At 55.0% G+C, this 20,930-nt stretch overlaps 1 protein-coding gene across 3 annotated transcripts; it reads left to right on the top strand.

Moving 5' to 3' along the window:
* The first annotated feature begins 343 nt into the window (after positions 1-343).
* RPS6KL1 (ribosomal protein S6 kinase like 1) lies at positions 344-19,341 on the top strand. 3 transcript variants are annotated; one of them, XM_030930117.1, is made up of 12 exons: positions 344-497; positions 1,187-1,330; positions 2,100-2,384; positions 3,631-3,755; positions 4,998-5,090; positions 12,290-12,337; positions 12,753-12,885; positions 14,254-14,859; positions 15,207-15,296; positions 15,464-15,546; positions 16,869-16,964; positions 17,280-19,341. In XM_030930117.1, exons 3-12 carry the CDS (start codon positions 2,120-2,122, stop codon positions 17,388-17,390), a joined length of 1,650 nt encoding a protein of 549 aa, XP_030785977.1. In that variant the 5' UTR covers positions 344-497; positions 1,187-1,330; positions 2,100-2,119; the 3' UTR covers positions 17,391-19,341. The 3 variants fall into 3 exon arrangements, 2 of the variants coding, with proteins under 2 accessions (XP_030785977.1, XP_030785978.1); XR_004057241.1 differs by lacking the exon at positions 17,280-19,341 and having other exon boundaries at positions 15,236-15,296; XM_030930118.1 differs by lacking the exon at positions 4,998-5,090.
* The last annotated feature ends 1,589 nt before the right edge of the window (positions 19,342-20,930 follow it).

Genomic DNA, 20,930 nt, shown 5'->3' with positions numbered 1-20,930 from the left:
GCTCGTCATGCATGGTAGACTCTCAATACATAGCATTGAATCGTTGAATAAAGGAATGAAGTAATGAATGAGAAAAGTACTAGAAGTGGCACCGTCTAGATTTCTGAAGCAGCCCCTTCCGCATCCCTGAATGATTCTAGACCTGCTCTCCCCACCCACCCCACATCCCATCCCACCCTCCCCTCTCTAAGCCGCCCCCCCCCCGCGCCCCCCGGCTACCCTCCCCCTCCCCGCCCCCTCCCCGCCCCCTCCCCGCCCCCTACAGCTCCGCAGTGCAGACCCTGTGGCTTTAAGGCCGGCAGGCGCCGAGCCGGGCGGTGATTGGTGGTTTATTCTAAGGATCAAGGATGAGCTCATCCGCAGCCAATGGCCGCGCTGCACCGGCTGGCCCCGCACGCTGGATGCCGGAAAGCCTTGGCGGCGGCGCGCTCTGGCGTGAAGGGCCAGTGGCGTCAGGGGGAGGCCTGGCTCGCGGACCGGGCTCCCAGCTCGGGCAGGTACGGTGTTTTGTCCGGCCCCTCCTCTACCCTCCCAGGCGAGGGGCCCCCTCGGCCGTCCCTCCACCCTGGGACCGTGCACCTTGCGGCTGAGGCCCCGCGGGTTGCACGCGCCGCTTTCTGTGTCCAGGCGGGGCCAGCGGCTCTGCCCAGCAGGACCCGGGCCGGCGGGGTGGACCCTGAAGCCAGTCCCACCCAGGCACCCCCGAGAGCAAGGCCTCATAGCCTCAAGTTCCCCCTGGGCTTGGCCAAGCAGGGATGGTGCGGCCTCCCTCCGCCTCCTGGCCGCATCCTGGCCCGGGTTCAGCTCCCCGCCGGCTGAGGCTATGGGTCTCCCTCCCCGCCCCACCGCCCATCCTTCTCTCTCTCTCTCCAAAAGACCTCAGGTTGTAAGTTCCGGGCCGTGCCCATTCCCAGTGAGACCTGGGAGAGCAAAGGCGGGGCAGCTCCGTGGGCCTCTCTCTGAGCCCATTCCTTTCCCGCAGCCACGGCTCTCATCCCTTTGGCCGCCTGGGTCACACATTGCTCAGGGAGAAGCTGCTGTCAGATCCTTGGAGGCCACATGGCCTTCTCAAAAGTAAAGCCGGGAGGACAGAGAGACCCTCCCTGGGGTTGGGTCACCCTGCCCTCTTCTATCCCCATCCAACGTGGCACGGAGTCTGCCATTCAGTCATTCCGTCTGCCAACAGGTCTTACAGCCCAGCTCTGTGCTTAGCTCTCTGCTGGCTCCAGGAGGGGTCCTCACTCGCTGACCACACCGACCTCAGGACCAAGGGAACAAACACAGCAGGGGCAATCCATCCTGTCCACGGAGAAGTGCTAAACCCCAAAGGGTAAATTAGATTCCCACAGGAGGAGCAGGGAGGGGAGAACAGGCAGGGTGGAGGGAACAGCATGAGGAACAGCATTTGAGATCAGCGTGTGTGACCTCCATGTGCTGAATGACTACTAGATACCAGGCTTGCTCCATGGAGGCCCTGTGAAGGTGGCTGTGGATCACAGATATCCTCAGCTCTCTCCAGAGCTCAACACAGTACCAGATACTCCAGAAATGTTTGCTGAACTGAATTTGATTGGAAAGGAAAACAGAACCCCAGGCGCACGCAGTGGCTCACGCCTGTAATCTCAGCACGGTGGGAGGCCGAGGCAGGCAGATCACTTGAGGTCAGGAGTTCAAGATCAGCCTGGCCAACATGGTGAAACCCTTTCTCTACTAAAAATACAAAAAATAACCGGGTGTGGTAGGCGAGTGCCTGTAATCCCAGCTACTTGGGATGCTGAGGCAGGAGAATTGCTTGAACCCGGGAAGTGGAGGTTGCAGTGAGCCAAGATCACACCACTGCAATCCAGCCTGGGTGACAGAGCGAGACTCCGACTCAAAAAAAAAGGAAGAAAACAGAGTCCCAAGCTGGTTATGATTCTGTCATTACCACCACTTATGAAGGACCTGGATCCATGAAAAGACCTTACCCACTTTAGCTCTGACCCCTTCAGTCTTTGGAGGTGAATATTAGTCTCCCTGATATTCAGTGGAGGAAACTGGGGTGCGGATAGGGGTGTTGCGCCCAGCTAGGTCCTCCCTAATGCATTTGCCCATTCCAGGTCCCAGCTGCAGGGCAGCCATGAGCCTGGTGGCCTACGAGTGCCTGCCCAGCCCCAGCCTGGAGCCTGAGCCTTGCTCACGAGCACGGTCCCAGGCTCGCGTGTACCTAGAGCAGATTCGCAACAGGGTGGCTCTGGGGGCACCTGACATGACAAAGCGTGACTATCTGGTGGATGCGGCCACGCAGATCCGGCTGGCCCTGGAGCGCGACGTTGGTGAGGACTATGAGGCGGCCTTCAACCACTATCAGAATGGCGTGGACGTGCTGCTCCGTGGCATACACGGTGAGGACTGGGGCTGGACAGGGCTGGGGTGAGTGGGGAAGGGCCAGTGCAGGGCTCCTCCTATCATCCATCTGTCCTGTCCTCTGTCCATTTGTACTGGGTGAGCAGGACACTATGCTGGCCTGCAGGGCCTCCGTGAAGGACAGTGATAGTTGGCACTTATTAAGCTGTTCCTACGTGCCAGGCACCATTCTAAGGGGCTTCATGTAGATTCATTCATCTGAGCGTCAGAGTAATAGAAATTACCGTATATGTTGTTGTATGTCGTTCCAAGTACACGGAACCATTTTTTAAATTCTCGTGTTCCAGATGAGGAAGCTGAGGCATGGGGCAGTTCAATAGCTCGCTCGAGGTTCCACAGCTATCAAGTGGCAGAGCTGGGGTTTGACTTCGCAGGCTGTGTACTTGGCCTTCCACACCTGTCTGTCCCTGGAACTGGGCTAGGCTCCTGCCCTCTGGGAGTTTGCATTCTAGTGGGGGGAGACTGATGAGTTGATTTGGACCATTATAGTCTCAGGTAGGAAGAGGATTGGGGGGAAGTGAAGAGAGGAAGGAGGGAAACTGAGGTCAGACTGGGCTGGCCTAGAGCATTTTCTAGATGTTAGATCTCTAATCTGAGCACTGGAGAATGGCAGGTGCATTATCCAGCTGAAGGACTGGCTACAGTTCCAGAGAGAGAACAGTCAAGGCCTAGAGGTGAGAGGGGAGGTCCCTCCAGGGCAGCATGAGGAACTTCCATGCCAGGGGAGAGGCTGGTGCTGAGGCCAGTTCGAGACGCCTGTGGGCCCTGGTGGCCAGCCTGGGCTTCCAGTCTGTCCAGTCAATTCCTTTTTCCTGGTCCCCACCCTAGCCTTCTTCACACTGGGCATCAGAGATGGAAGAAGCAATGTTCTCTGGAATCTTCTGTCCCCTCCTCTGACAAAAATGGATGGGGAAATCCCCACCCTGTCCCTTTCCAGGGCGTGACAGCTGCCAGCAAGGCGGTGGGTGCTAACGGTGAAGTGTTGTCTGCTGAGGAGTGACCCTGGTTCCTAACCTCCTCCTGCCAGTTCCCTTCCTCCTCCTTCCTGGCTGGTCTCCCACCCCAGAGGAGGGGCTCACGAAGCAATCTGGGGGCAGAATCTGCCAAACCAGGCTTAGAAACAGGAGCTCCCTCCTCGGGAGAGCAGAGGGCAGGCAATGGGAGCTGGAACTCCAGTTCTCCGAGGCCGTGGCTGGGGACCCTGGTGACCCTCGTCCCCCACAGTTGACCCCAACAAGGAGCGACGTGAGGCTGTGAAGCTGAAAATTACCAAGTACCTGCGGCGGGCAGAGGAGATCTTCAACTGCCACCTGCAGCGGCCACTGGGCAGTGGAGCCAGCCCCAGCACGGTGAGGAGACCCCCCGCCCAAAGGCCTGAGCAGGAGAAGGGCTCTGAGGGGAGACTGCGGAGGCCCCGACACCCACAGGCCCACCCTGGGCTGCAGGGCAGAGGCTGGCAGTGGAGATTGTTAGTTGGGCTGGAGTGTGCCAGGGAGGCCCATCATCTTCTCCTCCTGGCTTCCTCTCTCTCCCATGCCTCATGGCTCATTCATTTTCAAACAACTCACTGAGTCATCTCCAGTCCAGTCTGCCTCCCTCACAGAGCACTTGCGATGCGTGCACATATACATCTGCCAGCCTTGCACACAGTTCAATTTACACGCTTATGTGTGTCCACACTCAGAGTCTCCTGATTCTGTCTCTTGTGAACTGGCGTGCAATTTGGAACAGACCCTGACACCCATGTGTGCACACACACACGTCTGTGTTGTGTGTATGTGCACACACACTCTCCCCACATGGCTTTCTCTAAAGCAGTAAGTGCTCAGTGAGGGTGGAAAATGCATGCGCGCTTCTTACCCCATGGACGCTTGCACTCACACAACCCTCCTTGGCTCACTGCATCTCGTACGGCTGCCTTTCCCCAAAGTAGGTGCTTGGTCTACAAGGCATGTTCTGTGAGGCTCACAAGTTCCCAGGTTATTTCCCTACCCCCGCCTTGGGAGCTTCTGCATTTTTTGAGATGGAGTCTCGCTTTGTCACCCAGGCTGTAGTACGGTGGCATGATCTTTGCTCACTGCAAACCTCCACCTCCTGGGTTCAAGCGATTCTCCTGCCTCAGCCTCCCAAGTAGCTGGGATTACAGGCAGGCGCCACCACGCCTGGCTAACTTTTGTATTTTTAGTAGAGATGGGGTTTCACCATGTTGGCCAGGCTGATCTCAAACTCCTGACCTCAAGTGATCTGCGCGCCTCGGCCTCCCAAAGTGTTGGGATGACAGTTGTGAGCCACCGCGCCTGGCCTAGATGGGGCTTTTGAGAGGGGACTTCTGAAGCCCAGAGAACTTCATGGCCCTTGGGCGGGCTGAGCAGGGAAGTCGGCTTGACCACCCTGGACCAGTAGGGGTACCTGTTAGTTGAGGCCAGCTTTCCCACCCAGCCTGCCCCTGTGGGGTGGGGCCTGCCTGTACCCCTGCCCTCCCTACTGCTCTCCTTGCATCCAGAAGCTCCTGCTTGATGCCTGGTGAGAAGGCCATGGCCAAGGAGGGCTCGGCCCTGAGGCTGCGTGTGGCCTGTCTCCCTCCTCTGCAGGGTTTCAGCAGCCTGAGGCTCCGGCCCATCCGCACGCTGAGCTCTGCTGTGGAGCAGCTGAGGGGCTACAGGGTGGTCGGGGTCATCGAGAAGGTGAGTGAGTGGACACTCGCCCTGCAGGAGGGAAACAGGGTATGCAATTTGGGGTGGTAGTGGGGAGAGATGTGACGTGCTGAAAGCAGGTTGTAGCAGTGGCCCCCACTCCTCCAGAGGAGGTGGGCAGGGTCAGAGGGGAGTGCAGTTGTGTCCAGCAGTTCCCACCTCTCCCCCATCCCCAACACACATGACTCTGGTCCTGGGTCCTGGAGAGGAAAATACAGGGAACGAGAAGAGGCCAATTGGCCAGGCACAGTGGCTCACACCTTGAATCCCAGCACTTTGGGAGGCCAAGGCAAGAGGACTGCTTGAGCCCAGGAGTTAGAGGCCAGCCAGGGCAACATAACAAGACCCCATCTCAAATAAAATAAAATATAAAATTAAAATAAAATAAAATATAAAAAGAGGCAGACAGGCCCTTTCCACAGCCCTGCAGCTCAGACCCAGAAAACCTGCTCCTTGGGAGAGTTGGGACAGAAACTGCAGGAGGAGCGAGGAGCTGTGCCCAGGGCGCTCTGCCAGCCCTTGAGGCCATGCTCACGCCCACTTCCCGCTTCCCACAGCACCCCCACCACACTCACCCTGAACCCCAGGGCTGCAGCCAAGGCACTCCCCTGAGCACAGCTGGGGACTTCCTGCGGCTGGGACGTGCTCAACTCCAGAAACCTGTCCAGAGAGGGCCCGCACTGGCCCTTCCTTGCCCAGGGCCTTGGCAAGTCTACCCTTTTTTACTCTCCTGACCTAACTGTAACTTTACCCTGTCTCAATCCCATCTCGCATGCTTTGCCTTATTCAGGGCAGACAAGAAGATAGGAGGCGACGTCTCAACCCTTACTCGGGACACTCGTTGTTAGAGTGAGGAAATCAGAAGGACAGAGAATGAGGTCAAATGAGAGTCCAGCCAGTATGAGGTTCCCCTCTTCCCTGAACCCTGGAATAGTCACCCAAGAAGTTCTTTACCAAGCTGCCTAAATGGAGAGCTTCCTAAAAATACAGATGCCCAAGAATCTGTTATTTAACATACTCGCTGGGTGATTTTGGTGGATCTAGGGGCCCGCCGAGAAAAGGAGACAGTCCTGTGCTTCCCACAGGCAAGAGGATGACATGCTGCCTGCGGGAAGGCCCCATGCTGGCCACCACCCCGGGTGGCCACAGGCAAGCCCCCTGTTCTCTGAGCTGTGGTTTCATCCTCTGGAAAGTGAGATGAGAATTCTCTGTCTATGGGGTGATCTGGGAGGTAAAACAATTTTGGGGAAAGACCTGGCACATGCTATGACACTGATTACATGTTTGATGGCTCTAAATACAAGTGACAGGAGTGAGCTGGGAGGCACGCAAGCCCCTGTTCCCAGGCCTTACTCCGGCTGCTTCTCCTGGGTCCCTGGGGCAGGCCCCAGACTGTCAGCGCAGGCCCTGCCAGCTTCCATCTGCCACGGTCCCCTCCCCAGTGCTCGAGTGTCAGTGGCCACGACCCAGCCTTGGCTGAGCACAGCCGCTCCCAGGGACCGGCTGGGAGGTGACTGACACCATGCCTCCCAGTAAGATCCTGCTGAACCATACGTGTTATGGCAAGAGGGGTTCTGAGATGAGTATGACAGGAAAACAATGAGTTAAAGTTATGTTGCTTTGTTTTTTTAATGATAGGAGTTCTTAAGAGTTTGTAGATGCAGATGTACACTATGACACAGAATTCCCCAAATTTGTTTAGCCTCAGGAAAGTGGTTTAGGAATCTGGTGTTTCGAGGCCCCTGCAGATGGAAAGCACAAATTAAGGCCAAGCCCAACCATTCTTTTTTTTTTTTTTTTTTTTTTGACAGAGGGTCTCACTCTGTAGCTCAGGCTGGAGTGCAGTGGCGTGATCTCAGCTCACTGCAGCCTCGACCTACCAGGCTCAAGCAATCCTCCCACCTCAGCCTCCTGAGTAGCTGGGACCACAGTCTCAAGCCCTGCTAATTTATTCTGTTTTTTGTAGAGCAATCTCACTGTGTTGCCCAGGCTGGTCTCAAACTCCTTGCCTCAGGTGATCCTCCACCTCTGTTTAGGCCTCCCAAAGCGCTCGGGATTACAGGCATGAGCCACTGGCCCGCCCCATTCTATTTCAGGACTGCCCTTCTGTTTTTTCTTTTTTATCCTGTCTCAGGTACTCAACTTAAGGACTTCACGTCCCTCCTGAGATCCTACTTCCTTTCCCTGTGTCATGCCCAAGCCATCACTTTCCCCAAATTAGGAAAAGTGTTACTGCCCCTGGGCCTGGGTCCCTGCAACCAGACTTGGATGTACTGTCACCCTTGTTCCATTCCACAGCTCTGCCCAGACAGATCCGTGGAGGTGGGCAGTGCCGGCCTGCAGCAGCCCTCAGGCCCAGGGAGGAAGCAAAGGGCTTGCTCGGGATAATGCTTGAGTGATCCCTAACGTGTCCGGCTGTTGGGATAACTATAGGGGCTGAAGAGATGATGGCAGGGAGCAATGAGGTGGGTGGGTCTGGACTTGGTAAGCAGCCAGAATACCCGAGGGCCTGGCCTCAGAGCCTGGGGTTCAGGGAGACATCACCAGTGTTTGCTGAGCCTCGTGCAGGAGCCAGGCTCTGAGATGGGGTGGAGGAAGAAAAAGAAGGTCATCCAAGTCACTTCTTTTATTTGACTTAAACACAGGGTGTTTTTTTGTTTGTTTTTAGTTGTTACCAACATTTAAAAATGTGCAGATTCTTATAAAAGTCCAGATTTCCTGCTTCTCTTGAAAAAATCAGATCTGGAAATGCTGGGCTCCCATTCCCCTGTGGCAGCAGGGAATGAAGGAGGATATGCTTGCTTTAGACGGGGCACCAGCCCTCCCGTCTGTGCCTCCACCCTGCCCATTTGCTCACATGCCTGGCCCATGTGGGCCTTTGAGTTTAAGAACTTGTTTGAAATCTTTAGGCTTGTTTGTTCCATGGGAGATTCCTCCTGGGATTTTGATACTTTGTGCATATTTAAAGAAGAGAGAATTCAGTGGGTCTCTTTATTGACAACAATTGCTCTTTTTTAAAAGGTGAGAGAAAGCACTCAGAACTGCCTTCCATCTTCCCAAATGGAAGGCTCACCCAACAGTTGTACGGAACCTTCTCATTTACAGAGCTGTGGCCTCTGTGAATTCACAGAGCTGTGGCCTCACAGTCACCATGGGGGAGCGAAGCCTTATATGGTGCTGTTCCACACGGTAGTCACTAGCCACATAAGCCTCTCTGCATTCATATTCATTAAAATGAAGTCATCTGTGTCTCAGTTGCACCAGTCACATTTCAAGTGTTCAATGGCCTCATGTGGCTACTGGCTTCCATATTGGACAGTGCAGACGTATAATCCTGCCATCATGATAAGAAGTTCAATTGGACAGTGCTGTCTTTTAATAATTGTCCTACAGAGAATTAAACTGAGGTTCAAAGAAGTCAACGGGGCTGGGCTCTGTGGCACACACCTGTAATCCCAACACTTTGGGGAGCTAAGGTGGGTGGATCACCAGAGGTCAGGAGTTCCAGACCAGCCTGACCAACATGGTGAAACCCCGTCTTTACTGAAAATACAAAATTAGTTGGGCGTGTTGGCGCATGCCTGTAATCCCAGCTACTCGGGAGGCTGTGGCAGGAGAATCGCTTGAACCTGGGAGGCGGAGATTGCAACGAGCTGAGATCATACCACTGCACTCCAGCCTGGGCAACGACAGTGAAACTCCGTCTCAAAAATAAATAAATAAACAAACAAAGAAGTAGACTGGGCGTGGTGGCTCACGCCTGTAATCCCAGTACTTTGGGAAGCTGAGGCAGGTGGATCACCTGAGGTCAGGAGTTCAAGACCAGCCTGGCCAACATGGCGAAACCCCGTCTCTACTAAAAATACAAAATTTAGCTGGGCATGTTGGTGCATGCCTGTAATCCCAGCTACTAGGGGGCTGAGGCAGGAGAATTGCTTGAACCTGGGAGGTGGAGGTTATAGTGACCTGAGATCACGCCACTGTACTCCAGCCTGGGCAACAGAGTGAGACTCCATCTCAAAAATAAATAAATAAATAAAAATAAATAAATAAAGAAGTCAAGGGACTAGACAGTCCTCCATCCCCCAAACCACTGAGTAAAAGGGGTTTCTTGTTTGGTTGAATGAATGGGAAAATGCCCCCTACTTTGCTGCCCTTTTGAAATATAATGAAAGAAAAAGGAGAAGAAAAAAAAATCCCCTGAGTCCTACCTAACTCCAAGATAATCACGGTTAATGTTTTAGTCTAATTCTTTCTGGATACTGAGGTTGGTTTTAGTATGTTTTTAGCAGAAATCTTTCAATGTATGGATGGAGGTTTATTTCTGGCTTCCTCAGCCTTCCCTCCTTCGCTGGTTTTTTTGGACTCTGTCAATTGGAGGCCCTTGCCCGGGACAAGGTGGCGGGGAATCCCACTTGGCAAAGGACGGTGGGGAATTATCCGGGGTGTCAGGATTTGTGGGAAACTCTGTTCTCCTAAATGACTCCAGAGTTTTCTTCCTTGCTTTTTCAAATATTGCACAAGTTTGGTCAGGGAGCCAAGCCCAGGCTGGACTCAGTCTCTGGCTGTTGGAGGAGAGACCTCTGGTGGTCGGAGAGGACACCTTGCTCCTGCTGCTAAAAGGATCCTGGGCGCTCATGTAGCCACTGCCTTCCTTTCACTGGTGATGGAGAAACAGGCTCGGGAGGGAAGGCCCTTGCCAAGGTCACTTGGTTGTGCCCTCAGTTCCAGTAAAGTCTGCAGGGCTCTGGGATCAACCTGCCTGGGTTCAAGTCCTGACTTGACCACTTTTTAGCAGTGGGACAGTAGGCCACATAACCTCTCTGAGGCTCAGGCCTGAATTTTGGCAGGATTGTGGGGATAAAGTTAACCTATGTAAAGTGCTTGGCACAGAATAAGCACTTTATAGCCAGGGTGGGCTTCCCCTCAGATGACACTGGTAATGATCACGACAGGTTGTCAAAGGTGTGCTCTGTGGCAGGCGCAGGCTGCTGCTGTGCCTGAATCGCCTGCTTTAACAGAATCCTCGTCATGACCCCCTGAAGGAAGTGCTGCTATGACCCCATTTTGTACTTAAAAGGAGCAAGGTTCAGAGAGGCCATGTGACTTGGCACATGTGATCCCTGACATTCTCACAGCCTTTCCATTCACCAAGGGCTTTCTTGGTCTTTTGTTTTTTGTTTTGTCTTGTTTTGTTTTTGAGGTGGAGTCTCTCTTCGTTGCCCAGACTAGAGTGCAGTGGCATGATCTAGCCTCACTGCAACTCCACCTCCCAAGTTCAAGTGATTCTCCTACTTCAGCTTCCCAGGTAGCTGGGATTATAAGTGGGCACCACCACGCCCAGCTAATTTTTGTATTTTTAGTAGAGATGGGGTTTCACCATGTTGGCCAGACTGGTTTTGAACTCCTGACCTCAGGTGATCCACCCGCCTTGGCCTCCCAAATTGCAGGGATTACAGGCCTGAGCCACCACACCCGGCCCTCACCAAGGGCTTTCTGTATGGCTTCAACAATCCAGAGATGTAGGGAAAGTGGGCATTTGGAATTCCTGGTTGGTAGATGAGAAAATCAATTGAATTTGCCCAAGATCGAAGCCCAGTGCCCCTTCCCCTACCCTGATCCCAAGCTATGGCCTTCCTCACTGCCTAGTAGCCTGGCCTCAGGGCCCAGTTCCCACCCCCCACCGTGGCTGGCCACAGCCTCCCTGGGGAATGTCCGCAGGGCAGGTCAGCAGTCAAGGAGTCACAACCCCAGGGTGCAGGCCTTGCCTTCACACGCCCTCACCTGGGCTGAATCCTCTATTCCCGCCCTCGACGTACCTGTGTGCCTGCTCCTCCTGCTGGGGCCTGCCCCTGCCCACCACGCAGATGAGAAAAGGGCCCAACTCCAAACACGGCCCTGACCTTGCAATTGACAGCCTCTGCCTCTAATGGAGACCAACACAAGAAGGAGAGGCTGCTCTCCAAGGAAAGCCTCCCGAGAGGACTTTACTTATTTGTTTATAATTTTTATTTGCAGTCAGGAGTACATATGCAGGTTTTCACATAGATAAACTTGCGTCGTGGGGGTCTGTGTAAATGAAGGGGGTGGAGTGGAGTGGGGAAGAGGCCTGAACGCAGCATGCCAAGCCCACACAACGTGGCTGCACTGGGGAGACCTGGAGTCACCTCAGAGCTGTGGCTTCCTCAGTTGTAAAGCAAGAGATCAGAGGCCGGGTGCGGTGGCTCATGTCTGTAATCCCAACACTTTGGGAGTCCGAGGCCGGCGGATCACAAAGTCAGGAGATCAAGACCATCCTGGCTAATACAGTGAAACCCCGTCTCTACTAAAAAAATACAAAAAATTAGCTGGGCGTGGTGGCAGGTGCCTGTAGTCCCAGCTGCTTGGGAGGCTGAGGCAGGAGAATGGCGTGAACCCAGGAGGCGGAGCTTACAGTGAGCCGAGATCGCGCCACTGCACTCCAGCCTAGGCGACAGAGCGAGACTCCGTCTCCAAAAAAAAAAAAAAAGAGAGAGATCAGAGGAAGTGACTGGCTCTGAGGTCCCTTCCAGCCGTGACACCTCAGACCCTGCAGGATGGTGGGGCTCTGGCCAAGGCCTTGGGTGAGGGGTTGATCTCTGGGGGTCCAGGTGGAACAGGGCTTCTCAGTTGATCTCTGGGGGTCCAGGTGGAACAGGGCTTCTCAGCCCTCCCCTTAGGCGGTGTGAGGCTTGGCTCAGCATGGGCAGGGAGAGGGCAGGGCGTTCTTCTCGCATACCCACCACACACACAGTGAGCCGAGGCTTGGGCTGCTCGCAGTGTGTGTGTCCAGCACCTACTACATCCCTGCACTGTGCAGGGCTCCAGGAATACAGAGCCCACAGTCCAGTGGGGAGACAGATTAGACAGTGTGAAGAGGCTCTCCTGAGGGTGAACTAAGAGAGCATTGGAGACCGATTAGGGACCCCAGCCCCTGTAATTTTGGGAAGGCTTCCTGGAGGAGGCAGCATCTGAGACCACAGGTCTAGCAGGGGTGGATGAGCAGGATAGGATCGATGTCCGCTTCAGGAGTGCCACCAAAGCCTGCCCTCCCTGCCCTGCCACTGGAGTGAGCCAGCCTCAGTGGAGGAACCTGGAAGAGGGTCAGGCTGGGGTCACAGAGCCCCAGGAGCTAGCACATGCCTTACCCAGTGCCTCTTGGACTTTGGCAGGTGCAGCTGGTCCAGGACCCGGCAACCAGAGAGACCTTCGTGGTGAAGGCAGGTGCCACCCTGCCCCTGCCACTCTGCATTCCCCTTGGATCGTTCTCAGGGCTCTTGGAAACTCCTACCCAGAACCTGCATTAGAAGCCTGCACTCCCTCCCCCAAAAGCTGCTTGTTCTACCCGAACATGCCCGGCTTTCCAGATGGACACACATGCACATACACACAAATACACAAACACACATACACACACGCGCGCACACACACACACACACACACTGTCCCCTCTTTGGCTAGAGGGTGGAGGACCGGGATTCTACAGGGGCAGTGGGGGTAAGGACAGGTCAGGAACTGAGGGAGGCATTTGCTCCACTCTCATTCGGGTGCCCCTGAAGCCAGGGTTAGGAGGTCCCCTAACAGCAGCAGTCTCTGGCCTGTCCCTGGCTGATCTGCCTGCCCTGCCCCTCCCAGAGCCTACCCAGGTGCCACATGGTGAGCCGGGAGCGGCTGACCATCATCCCACATGGAGTCCCCTACATGACGAAGCTGCTCAGGTACTTTGTGAGCGAGGACTCTATCTTCCTGCACCTGGAGCATGTGCAAGGTGAGCAGGCCTGGGGACCCCGTCAGCTCCCCAGGCCTTTGGGATATGTTGTCAACTCTTAAAAGGCTGAGCCCTGGCAGGGCGTGGTGGCTCATGCCTATAATCCCAGCACTTTGGGAGGCCGAGGCAGGCGGACCAACTGAGGTCAGGAGCTCCAAACCAGCCTGGCCAACATGGTGAAACCCTGTCTTTACCAAAAATACAAAAACTAGCCAGGTGTGCTTGTGCGTGCCTGTAATCCCAGCTATTGGGAGACGGAGGCAGGAGAATGGCTTGAACCTAGGAGGTGGAGGTTGCAGTGAGCCAAGATCATGCAACTGCACTCTAGCCTGGGCAACAAAGCAAGACTCTGCCTCAAAAAAAAAAAAAAATGCTGAGACCTGGAGAGGGGCGGAACTTGCACCAGATGTACAGCACAGACCAGGGGACCCGGCCTTTCTGGAGGCCAGTCAGGCTGTTGTGGGCCTGTGTGCGGTGCCAAGGGGGCAGGGGACATCCTGGGGAGGATGCCCACATCGTGGGTGGGCGTGAGAATTGAAGCTGTCTCCTCTGTCGCTGTTTCCTCCCGCGTTGGCTCTTTTCATTTTTCTGGACTGTGCCTATCCCTTGGGAGTGGCCAGACAGGGTGGTGGTGACTGAAGTTATGATTGTATTGATGACTTTTTAAAGTAAGGTGCACATCTGGGGTCATGACACATAGTCATCATCAGTCTCTGCCTGGCCTTCTTTAAATTTCTTTATATCAGTCTCCCTAAAAACAGTGTTCACGGCCGGGCGCGGTGGCTCAAGCCTGTAATCCCAGCACTTTGGGAGGCCGAGATGGGCGGATCACGAGGTCAAGTGATCGGGACCATCCTGGCTAACACGGTGAAACCCCGTCTCTACTAAAAAATACAAAAAACTAGCCGGGCGAGGTGGCGGGCGCCTGTAGTCCCAGCTACTCGGGAGGCTGAGGCAGGAGAATGGTATAAACCCGGGAGGCGGAGCTTGCAGTGAGCTGAGATCCGGCCACTGCACTCCAGCCTGGGCAACAGAGCGAGACTCCGTCTCAAAAAAAAAAAAAAAAACAACAGTGTTCACATTAGTGAACCCACCACCCAAACCACAGACACTGGCAGTACTGGACGTCTGTCGGTGGTGTGCCAGTTTGTGAGGCTGGGCCCGCTTTAGGTGGGTCAAGAGGAGGGCGGAGGGCATTCTAAGCTGAGGGGTGGGAGGGAGCAGAGGTGAGGGGCTGAACTAGGCCCAGACACCCAGAGGCAGAAAGTCTGTGCCCAAGACAGGGGAGGCAGGAGTGGGAGCGGGCCCTGGCATCCATGCTCTTTTTCTCCCTGTCCCCACGCTCACCGCTCCCTCTGCATGGCCCAGGAGGCACTCTCTGGTCCCACCTGCTCTCCCAGGCGCACCCCCGACATTCTGGGCTCAGCTCTGGCTCTACCCAGGAGAGGATGAAGGCTCAGCTCAACCCCCACCTCAACCTCCTGACCCCAGCGAGGCTCCCCTCAGGCCACACCCCTGGCCAGGACCGAATCGCCCTGGAGCCTCCTAGGACTTCTCCGAGCCTTCCCCTAGCCGGGGAGGCCCCATCCACCAGACCCCAGAGGGAGGCTGAAGGTGAACCCACAGCCAGGACCAGCACCTCTGGCTCCTCGGACCTTCCAAAGGCCCCAGGTGGCCACCTGCACCTTCAAGCTAGGCGGGCTGGCCAGAACTCAGACGCTGGGCCCCCTCAGGGGCTCACTTGGGTTCCCGAGGGGGCCGGCCTGGTGCTAGGGGGCTGTGGCCAAGGCATGGATCAGAGCTGCCTGTCAGCAGATGGGGCCGGCCGGGGCTGTGGCAGGGCCACCTGGAGTGTGAGAGAGGAGCAGGTGAAGCAGTGGGCGGCGGAGACGCTGGTGGCACTGGAGGCATTGCATGAGCAGGGGGTGCTGTGCCGGGACCTCCACCCCGGGAACCTGCTCCTGGACCAGGCAGGTAGGTGCCCTCCCCACCCCTCAGGGGGGCAGCCCCCAAGGCCTCCTCAGGCAGAGGACGAGAGATCCCCAAAGTCGAGGGGACCTCCAAGGTTGTCTTCTCCTCCCTGGCCCCAGCCAGCCCTTCAGTGGGCCTAGGCCGGAGTCTGTTGGCCGAGGCTCCTGGGAGTACCCTGTGGGCTCTGTGGGCCTCAGGGTGCTGTGCCCCTGCAGAGGTTCTGCCCAGCAAGGCCATTGGCTCCCACCGCATGACTGTTGGGGGAAGCCCTGGAACCCCCTCCCCATGTCAGCTGTCCTCAATCTTTGTCCCCTCCTTTGTCCCCTCCTTTTTCCTCCTACACACTGGAGGTCACATCCGGCTCACATATTTTGGCCAGTGGTCAGAGGTGGAGCCCCAGTGCTGCGGGGAGGCCGTGGACAATCTCTACAGTGCCCCAGGCAAGAACGGGGAGGCCGGGGTGGGCCCTAGCACCTGGGTGCCTTTGTGTGGGTTGCGCCCAGAGTCTGAGAATGACAGAAGGGGTGGGTGGTGTCTGGGTAGGCTGAGGAGAATGGAAGAGGCCCTCTTGGGTGAGGCTGGGACACCTGTGTTCTTGTTCCCACAGAGGTGGGTGGGATTTCTGAGCTGACAGAAGCCTGTGACTGGTGGAGCTTTGGGTCTCTACTGTATGAACTGCTGACAGGAATGGTGAGTGGCTGGGCTGGGTGTAGTGCTCTGGTGGGTGCCACTGAGTGTAGGATGGGCCAGGCTTAGTGCAGTCAGTCAGTCTGGGCAGAGACTGCCTGGCTGTCCTGGCAGCACAGCTGCCCCCAAAGCCGGGGACACACTTAGCACTCCCAACACATTAGTTGGCTGTAGCTAAGGAGACTATCAACTTCTGTGAATGAGAGTAGAGTGGGGTGGTCAGGGAAGGTTTCTGCCAGAGAGAGCCTGGGCCCAGGTGGTGTCAGATTTGGAGGAAGCGCAAAATGTGACACAGCCCTTCTTCCCTGGAAGTCTGTTCAATCCTCCTGAGCCCACTGTTCACTTCTCCCACCCATGCCCTCATGGGCTGTCACTCCCAGACCTTAGCTGGAGGATGGGAGAGAGGGGCTCTTTCACCCAGGCAAGCAGCTGCCCTGTCCAGTCCTGGGTCAGCCAAGAGCTCAAAAGATCCCCCTGCAAACACTCCAGGAACCTGTGTTTGCAGGTTGCAATCAGGGCAGGCACTCTTGGGAACAGTAGATGGCTCTGCCTTCTATCCTCCTCACTCATGAGCTCAGCACTACAACTGAGACCAGTTTTGTAGGCAACAAGGGAGAGGCCAAAGTGCATTTGAGCAGGCAATAGCCAGAATGGATGCAGTGTGAACTGAAGTCCAGATCTGACCAGTCCATCCGGGCTCCCTCCTGCTTTCGTCCCATGGCACAGGGCCCCTGAGAGTCCTGGTTGCAATTTCCCCCAGAGTGGCTCTCTCCTTCTTGTCTTCTCTCACCTCTCCAGCCCAGAGCTCCTGGCCTTCCTCCTAGGGGTTCCTGGAAGTCCATACTTCCCTCCAGACAGACCCTCTGCTCCCCAAAGCTGTGCCTTTCTGGGGTGTGGAGAGGTCCTATTTTATTTTATTGCCACGCCCCTGCCTTGGCCCCGATGGTAGCATGCTGTGACCTGCTGCCAAATGAATAGCCCATGTGGATTTTTTAAATAAGGAGAAAAGTTCCATCACTGTTCTCAAGAGTGCCTGCCCTGATTGCAACCCAAGATAGTTGCTTCTAGCAAGCTTGGAGCCAAGACCTAGGTTCAAACCCTGAACTCGGCACAAGTCCCTTTACCTCTCTGGGCCTGTTTCTTGCCTTTCGTGGATAACGTAAAGGCACTGCTTAGCCATCAGGCAGTGTCTGGCCCTAGCAACTATAATTATTGTCATCATCCTCATGGGATGTGCCATGGGGAAAAAAAAAATCCTAGCTGCCACTGTAATGTAGACAGTCCTGGGGTCGCCTCCTCAGAGGCCCTTCCCTGTGTCCTCCCAGGCACTGTCCCAGAGCCACCCTTCAGGAATCCAAGCCCACACCCAGCTCCAGCTGCCCGAGTGGCTCAGTCGTCCAGCGGCCTCTCTGCTGACTGAGGTGAGGTGTAGCCCGGCCAGAGGAAGCAGCTGCCTAGCCTGAGGAAGGTGCTGGGAGGGGCACAGAACTGTGTCTGCACCACGTGTGCTTCGTGCTCAGTGTCTGATGTGGATGCAGAGGACAGTAGGGTCAACACATTTCTACATGTTGGTGGCCAACCACCACTAATGTCCCCAGGGTAAAATGTGGGTTCCACGGGCCAGGTTGCCAGGGAGCAGGCCCCCTAGGGGCTATAGTGGTTGGAGTCCCTGGAGGTCACCTCATGCCTTCGCAGCTGGAGTGGGGCAGGCCAGCTGACTGGGCCTCTCTCTGCAGCTGCTGCAGTTCGAGCCTACCCGGCGCCTGGGCGTGGGAGAAGGTGGTGTCAGCAAACTCAAGTCCCATCCCTTTTTCAGTACCATCCAGTGGAGCAAACTGGTGGGGTAAGAAGGTAGAGCGGGTGACGGAAGCAGCTGGCCTGGTCTGGATCGCCTCTCCTCCTTGCCTGACACCCAGGGCTGGTCCTCTATCAGCGGGCTTCGGGCGAGGAATGGAGGGCACTGCCTGTCCTACTGGGCTCCCACTGGGACCTCAGAATTATGGCCACCACCCAGGAAGGGCCAGCTCCTGGAAAAGCTGGAGGTGGGGGCAGTCAAGGCTTGCTCTGCTAAGCAGCTTGAACCTTCCACCCATCAGTCAACAGACCTGTTGAGCATGTGGACTCACCACGTTAAAGGCTGCCTTCTGTGGCACTGGCGCTGAGCTCTTGACCACCTGCTGCACCCTACTGTGAGGTGCTGTGACTCACTCACTGCCATGTTGTGCCCTACTCAGGACATCTCTGGAGACTCATCTCAGGACACTGATCCACTGGCTCAGTGGACCCAAACCAGACTGTCCTGGCTAGTCCTCTTAGTCACACAACGAGTGGGCCTCTTCCACCAGAAGCCGTTACTGCAGCTGGGGAGGCTCAGAAGCAAGGATGCCATCTGTAGTGTGGGGAGGGATGACGTACGGGACAGGAAGACCCCGCCATTCCTGACCATGCCCCCTATCTTGTGATTTCAGACTTGGGAGAGCAAAAGGGAGGGGAAGAAAATAAGAGGAATGGGGGAGGAAGGAATGCACGGCTCTGCCCCCTTAGAGCAAGTCTGAAACCAGAATCAAGAAGCCTCCTCCCCGGTGGGGCCAGCTGTGTGGGGGGAGGGGGCAGCCTGCCCCAGGGGTGCAAGAGGACAGCAATTCAGCCTCCAGGCCAAAGCAGCTGAGACAAGATGTGCCCATAAGGATCCCCTCTCAGGCTTTGGCTGTTTACCATGTCACTGCCTACTGTGACTTCACATCCTTTTGGGATAAGAAACCACAAAACGCATGGAACAACTATCCATGGCTCTTAGCCAGAAACGTCTTGCTTCTGGTCTCTGAAAAACTGGAGTGAGTGGTTGTCCCAAAGACAATCGCCCCCAGTTTGGGGGCTCCTCTCAGGGCTCACCCTGTCACCGGGGCGTGGGACCTGGGAAACTTCCACTAGACTTTTGCCCCCAGCTCCTCCCCGCCAGCATCCCAGTCACCACCAGGTGGCGCTTCCTACATGGTCCACCTGTCTGGCTCTGAAGGCCCAACTCTGTCGGGCCAGACTCCTGTCACTCATGGTGGGGAGACCTGACTTCCTCGGGCTCTTCAGGAGACTGAGACAGAGAGGACAAGCGAAAGCGCAGCCTGTATGTGACTCTCCGCGGTTCACAACCTGCCTCTCCCTGGGGTTTACCTAGCCCCAATAAAGCCTGCTCTGGTCTACGGTGTTCATGCTTCTTCCATGCAATGACCGTGGCTCATTGGGGCAGGTTGGAAGGCTCCCCCATAGAACCTCCAGAGTGAAGTCAAGAGTGAGCTTGGGGGCTGCCAGGAAGTAGGACGCAGGGCTGGTGGTGAGCAGCATGCCACCTGTGCCCTGGGCCGCAGGGGAAGTGGTGGGGTCAGGAGGAGGACCAGGCTCTGTGGGGAAGAGGATGAAACAGCCTTGGAAGAGGCTCATGGTGCCTGGGGGAATATCAGTTTCATCCTCACAGTGACCCCTTGCAACAGATGGTAGCTTATGAGAAAACTGAAGCTCAAAGAGGTTAAGGACACAACCTAGCCAGAGTTGCAAGTTAGTGTTCCTTCTGCTACTCTCCCTAAGTCAGGCTGGACCACTTCCAACCACTGCTTCATGAAACACAAGTCACTTCTGGAACTTCTGTGCTTCATCCACCCAATGCTACATGTCTGGTACCTTTTTGGGCCCTGAGTTTAGAATATTGTGGGTCCCAGCTCTTACAGTCAACCTCCTTTCAATAGAATGGGGCAAGCAATGCCTATTTTGCAGGTTTACCAGATAAATTAAAGCTTTTAACACCAAGTCCTGTTCTTCCTTTCATTCAACCTAATTTGTTTTTCTATCTACTAGAGCTCTGGTTCTACCCTCTGGGACCCACTTCCCTCCCGTGAGACCTTCACAGAGGGATGGCCTCACTGCAAGAGAGCTCAGCAGACAGGGACTGTGGAAAGGCAAGGCTGTGTTTAAGCCTGGAATCCATCACACCTGCCACCTGCAGTCTAGGTTAGCTACCAACCCTGTATGCTCACCCTCACTGACCACTGCTCCTAGGAGGTCATCAACTCTCACCTGTTCATGTGTATTGACCTTGAGCATCTTGGTACACGAGGTAATCAAATCCAAATGAAATGAGATGCTCCCACCCCTCCCAAATCCATCACTGAAATAATGTAAGCCCCCACAAAAAATGCAAGTCTACTGGTGTTTTGAAAGGGCTTCACAAAGATGGTGACCCCAAATTCTCTAGAGTATGGCTTGACGGGCTCAAGGAAGCTGGGCCCATCATGAGAGACCATGATGCTTTTGAAAATTAAAAAAAAAATAAAATCCTGGCCGAGCACAGTGTAATCCCAGCACTTTGGGAGGCCGAGACGGGCGGATCACGAGGTCAGGAGATTGAGACCATCCTGGCTAACACGGTGAAACCCCGTCTCTACTAAAAAATACAAAAAACCAGCCGGGCGAGGTGGCGGGCGCCTGTAATCCCAGCTACTCGGGAGGCTGAGGCAGGAGAATGGCGTGAACCCAGGAGGCAGAGCTTGCAGTGAGCTGAGATCCGGCCACTGCACTCCAGCCTGGGCGACAGAGCAAGACTCCGTCTCAAAAAAAAATAAAATAAATAAAATAAAATAAAATCCTAAGCCCCCCAACCATCTGTATGGACCCCTCCTCTCAGTCAAGGGCATTCCAAGTTAACCTGAAAAGCTAGTTTGGGCCATGGTGGGAAGAGGGTGCCAGCCATGCCTCATTATACCCTGTAACAGGCTCCTTAAAGTCTGATGAGAAGCATTTGATTTATTTTCTCTGAAGCCTGCTGGCTGGAGGCTTCATCTGTGTAAAACCTTGGTCTCCACAACCCCTTATTGTAACCCAGACATTACTTTCTATTGATTCCAGGTCTTTAGATAGTAACTCTTTCAACAAATTGCCAATCAGAAAATCTTTGATTCTGCCTATGACAACACCCCTAGGCCTTGAGCTGTCCTCCCTCTAAAGACCAAACCACTGTACATCTTACATGTATTGACTGGTGTCATGTCTCACTAAAATGTACTAAATGTGTAAAACTAAGTTGGAGCCAGACCACCTTGAACACGTTCTCAGGATCTCCTAAAGGTTGTGTCACAGACCATCAGTCACTCACATTTGGCTCAGAATAAATCTCTTCAAATATTTTACAGAGGTTGACTCTTTTTGGCAACACTTTCCTGGCTGGCAGTCAGGATTCTACCTTCTGTCAAATTAGGACATTGTTAACTTCCACATAAGGGATTTCTGATTCCACAAGATAAGCAACAGGACCTTAAGTGGTTTTCAGTGATTGATGTCAGTGCAACAGTGCTGGGGACTTGTACCACCTCGGTAGCCAAAAGGAACACAGATACAGGAAC

The sequence above is a fragment of the Rhinopithecus roxellana genome, chromosome 5 (assembly GCF_007565055.1).
Source record: "Rhinopithecus roxellana isolate Shanxi Qingling chromosome 5, ASM756505v1, whole genome shotgun sequence".
In the NCBI taxonomy this organism is placed as follows: domain Eukaryota; kingdom Metazoa; phylum Chordata; class Mammalia; order Primates; family Cercopithecidae; genus Rhinopithecus; species Rhinopithecus roxellana.
The sequence above is the reverse complement of the archived record's forward strand: the minus strand, read 5'-3'. Positions and strand labels throughout refer to the sequence as shown.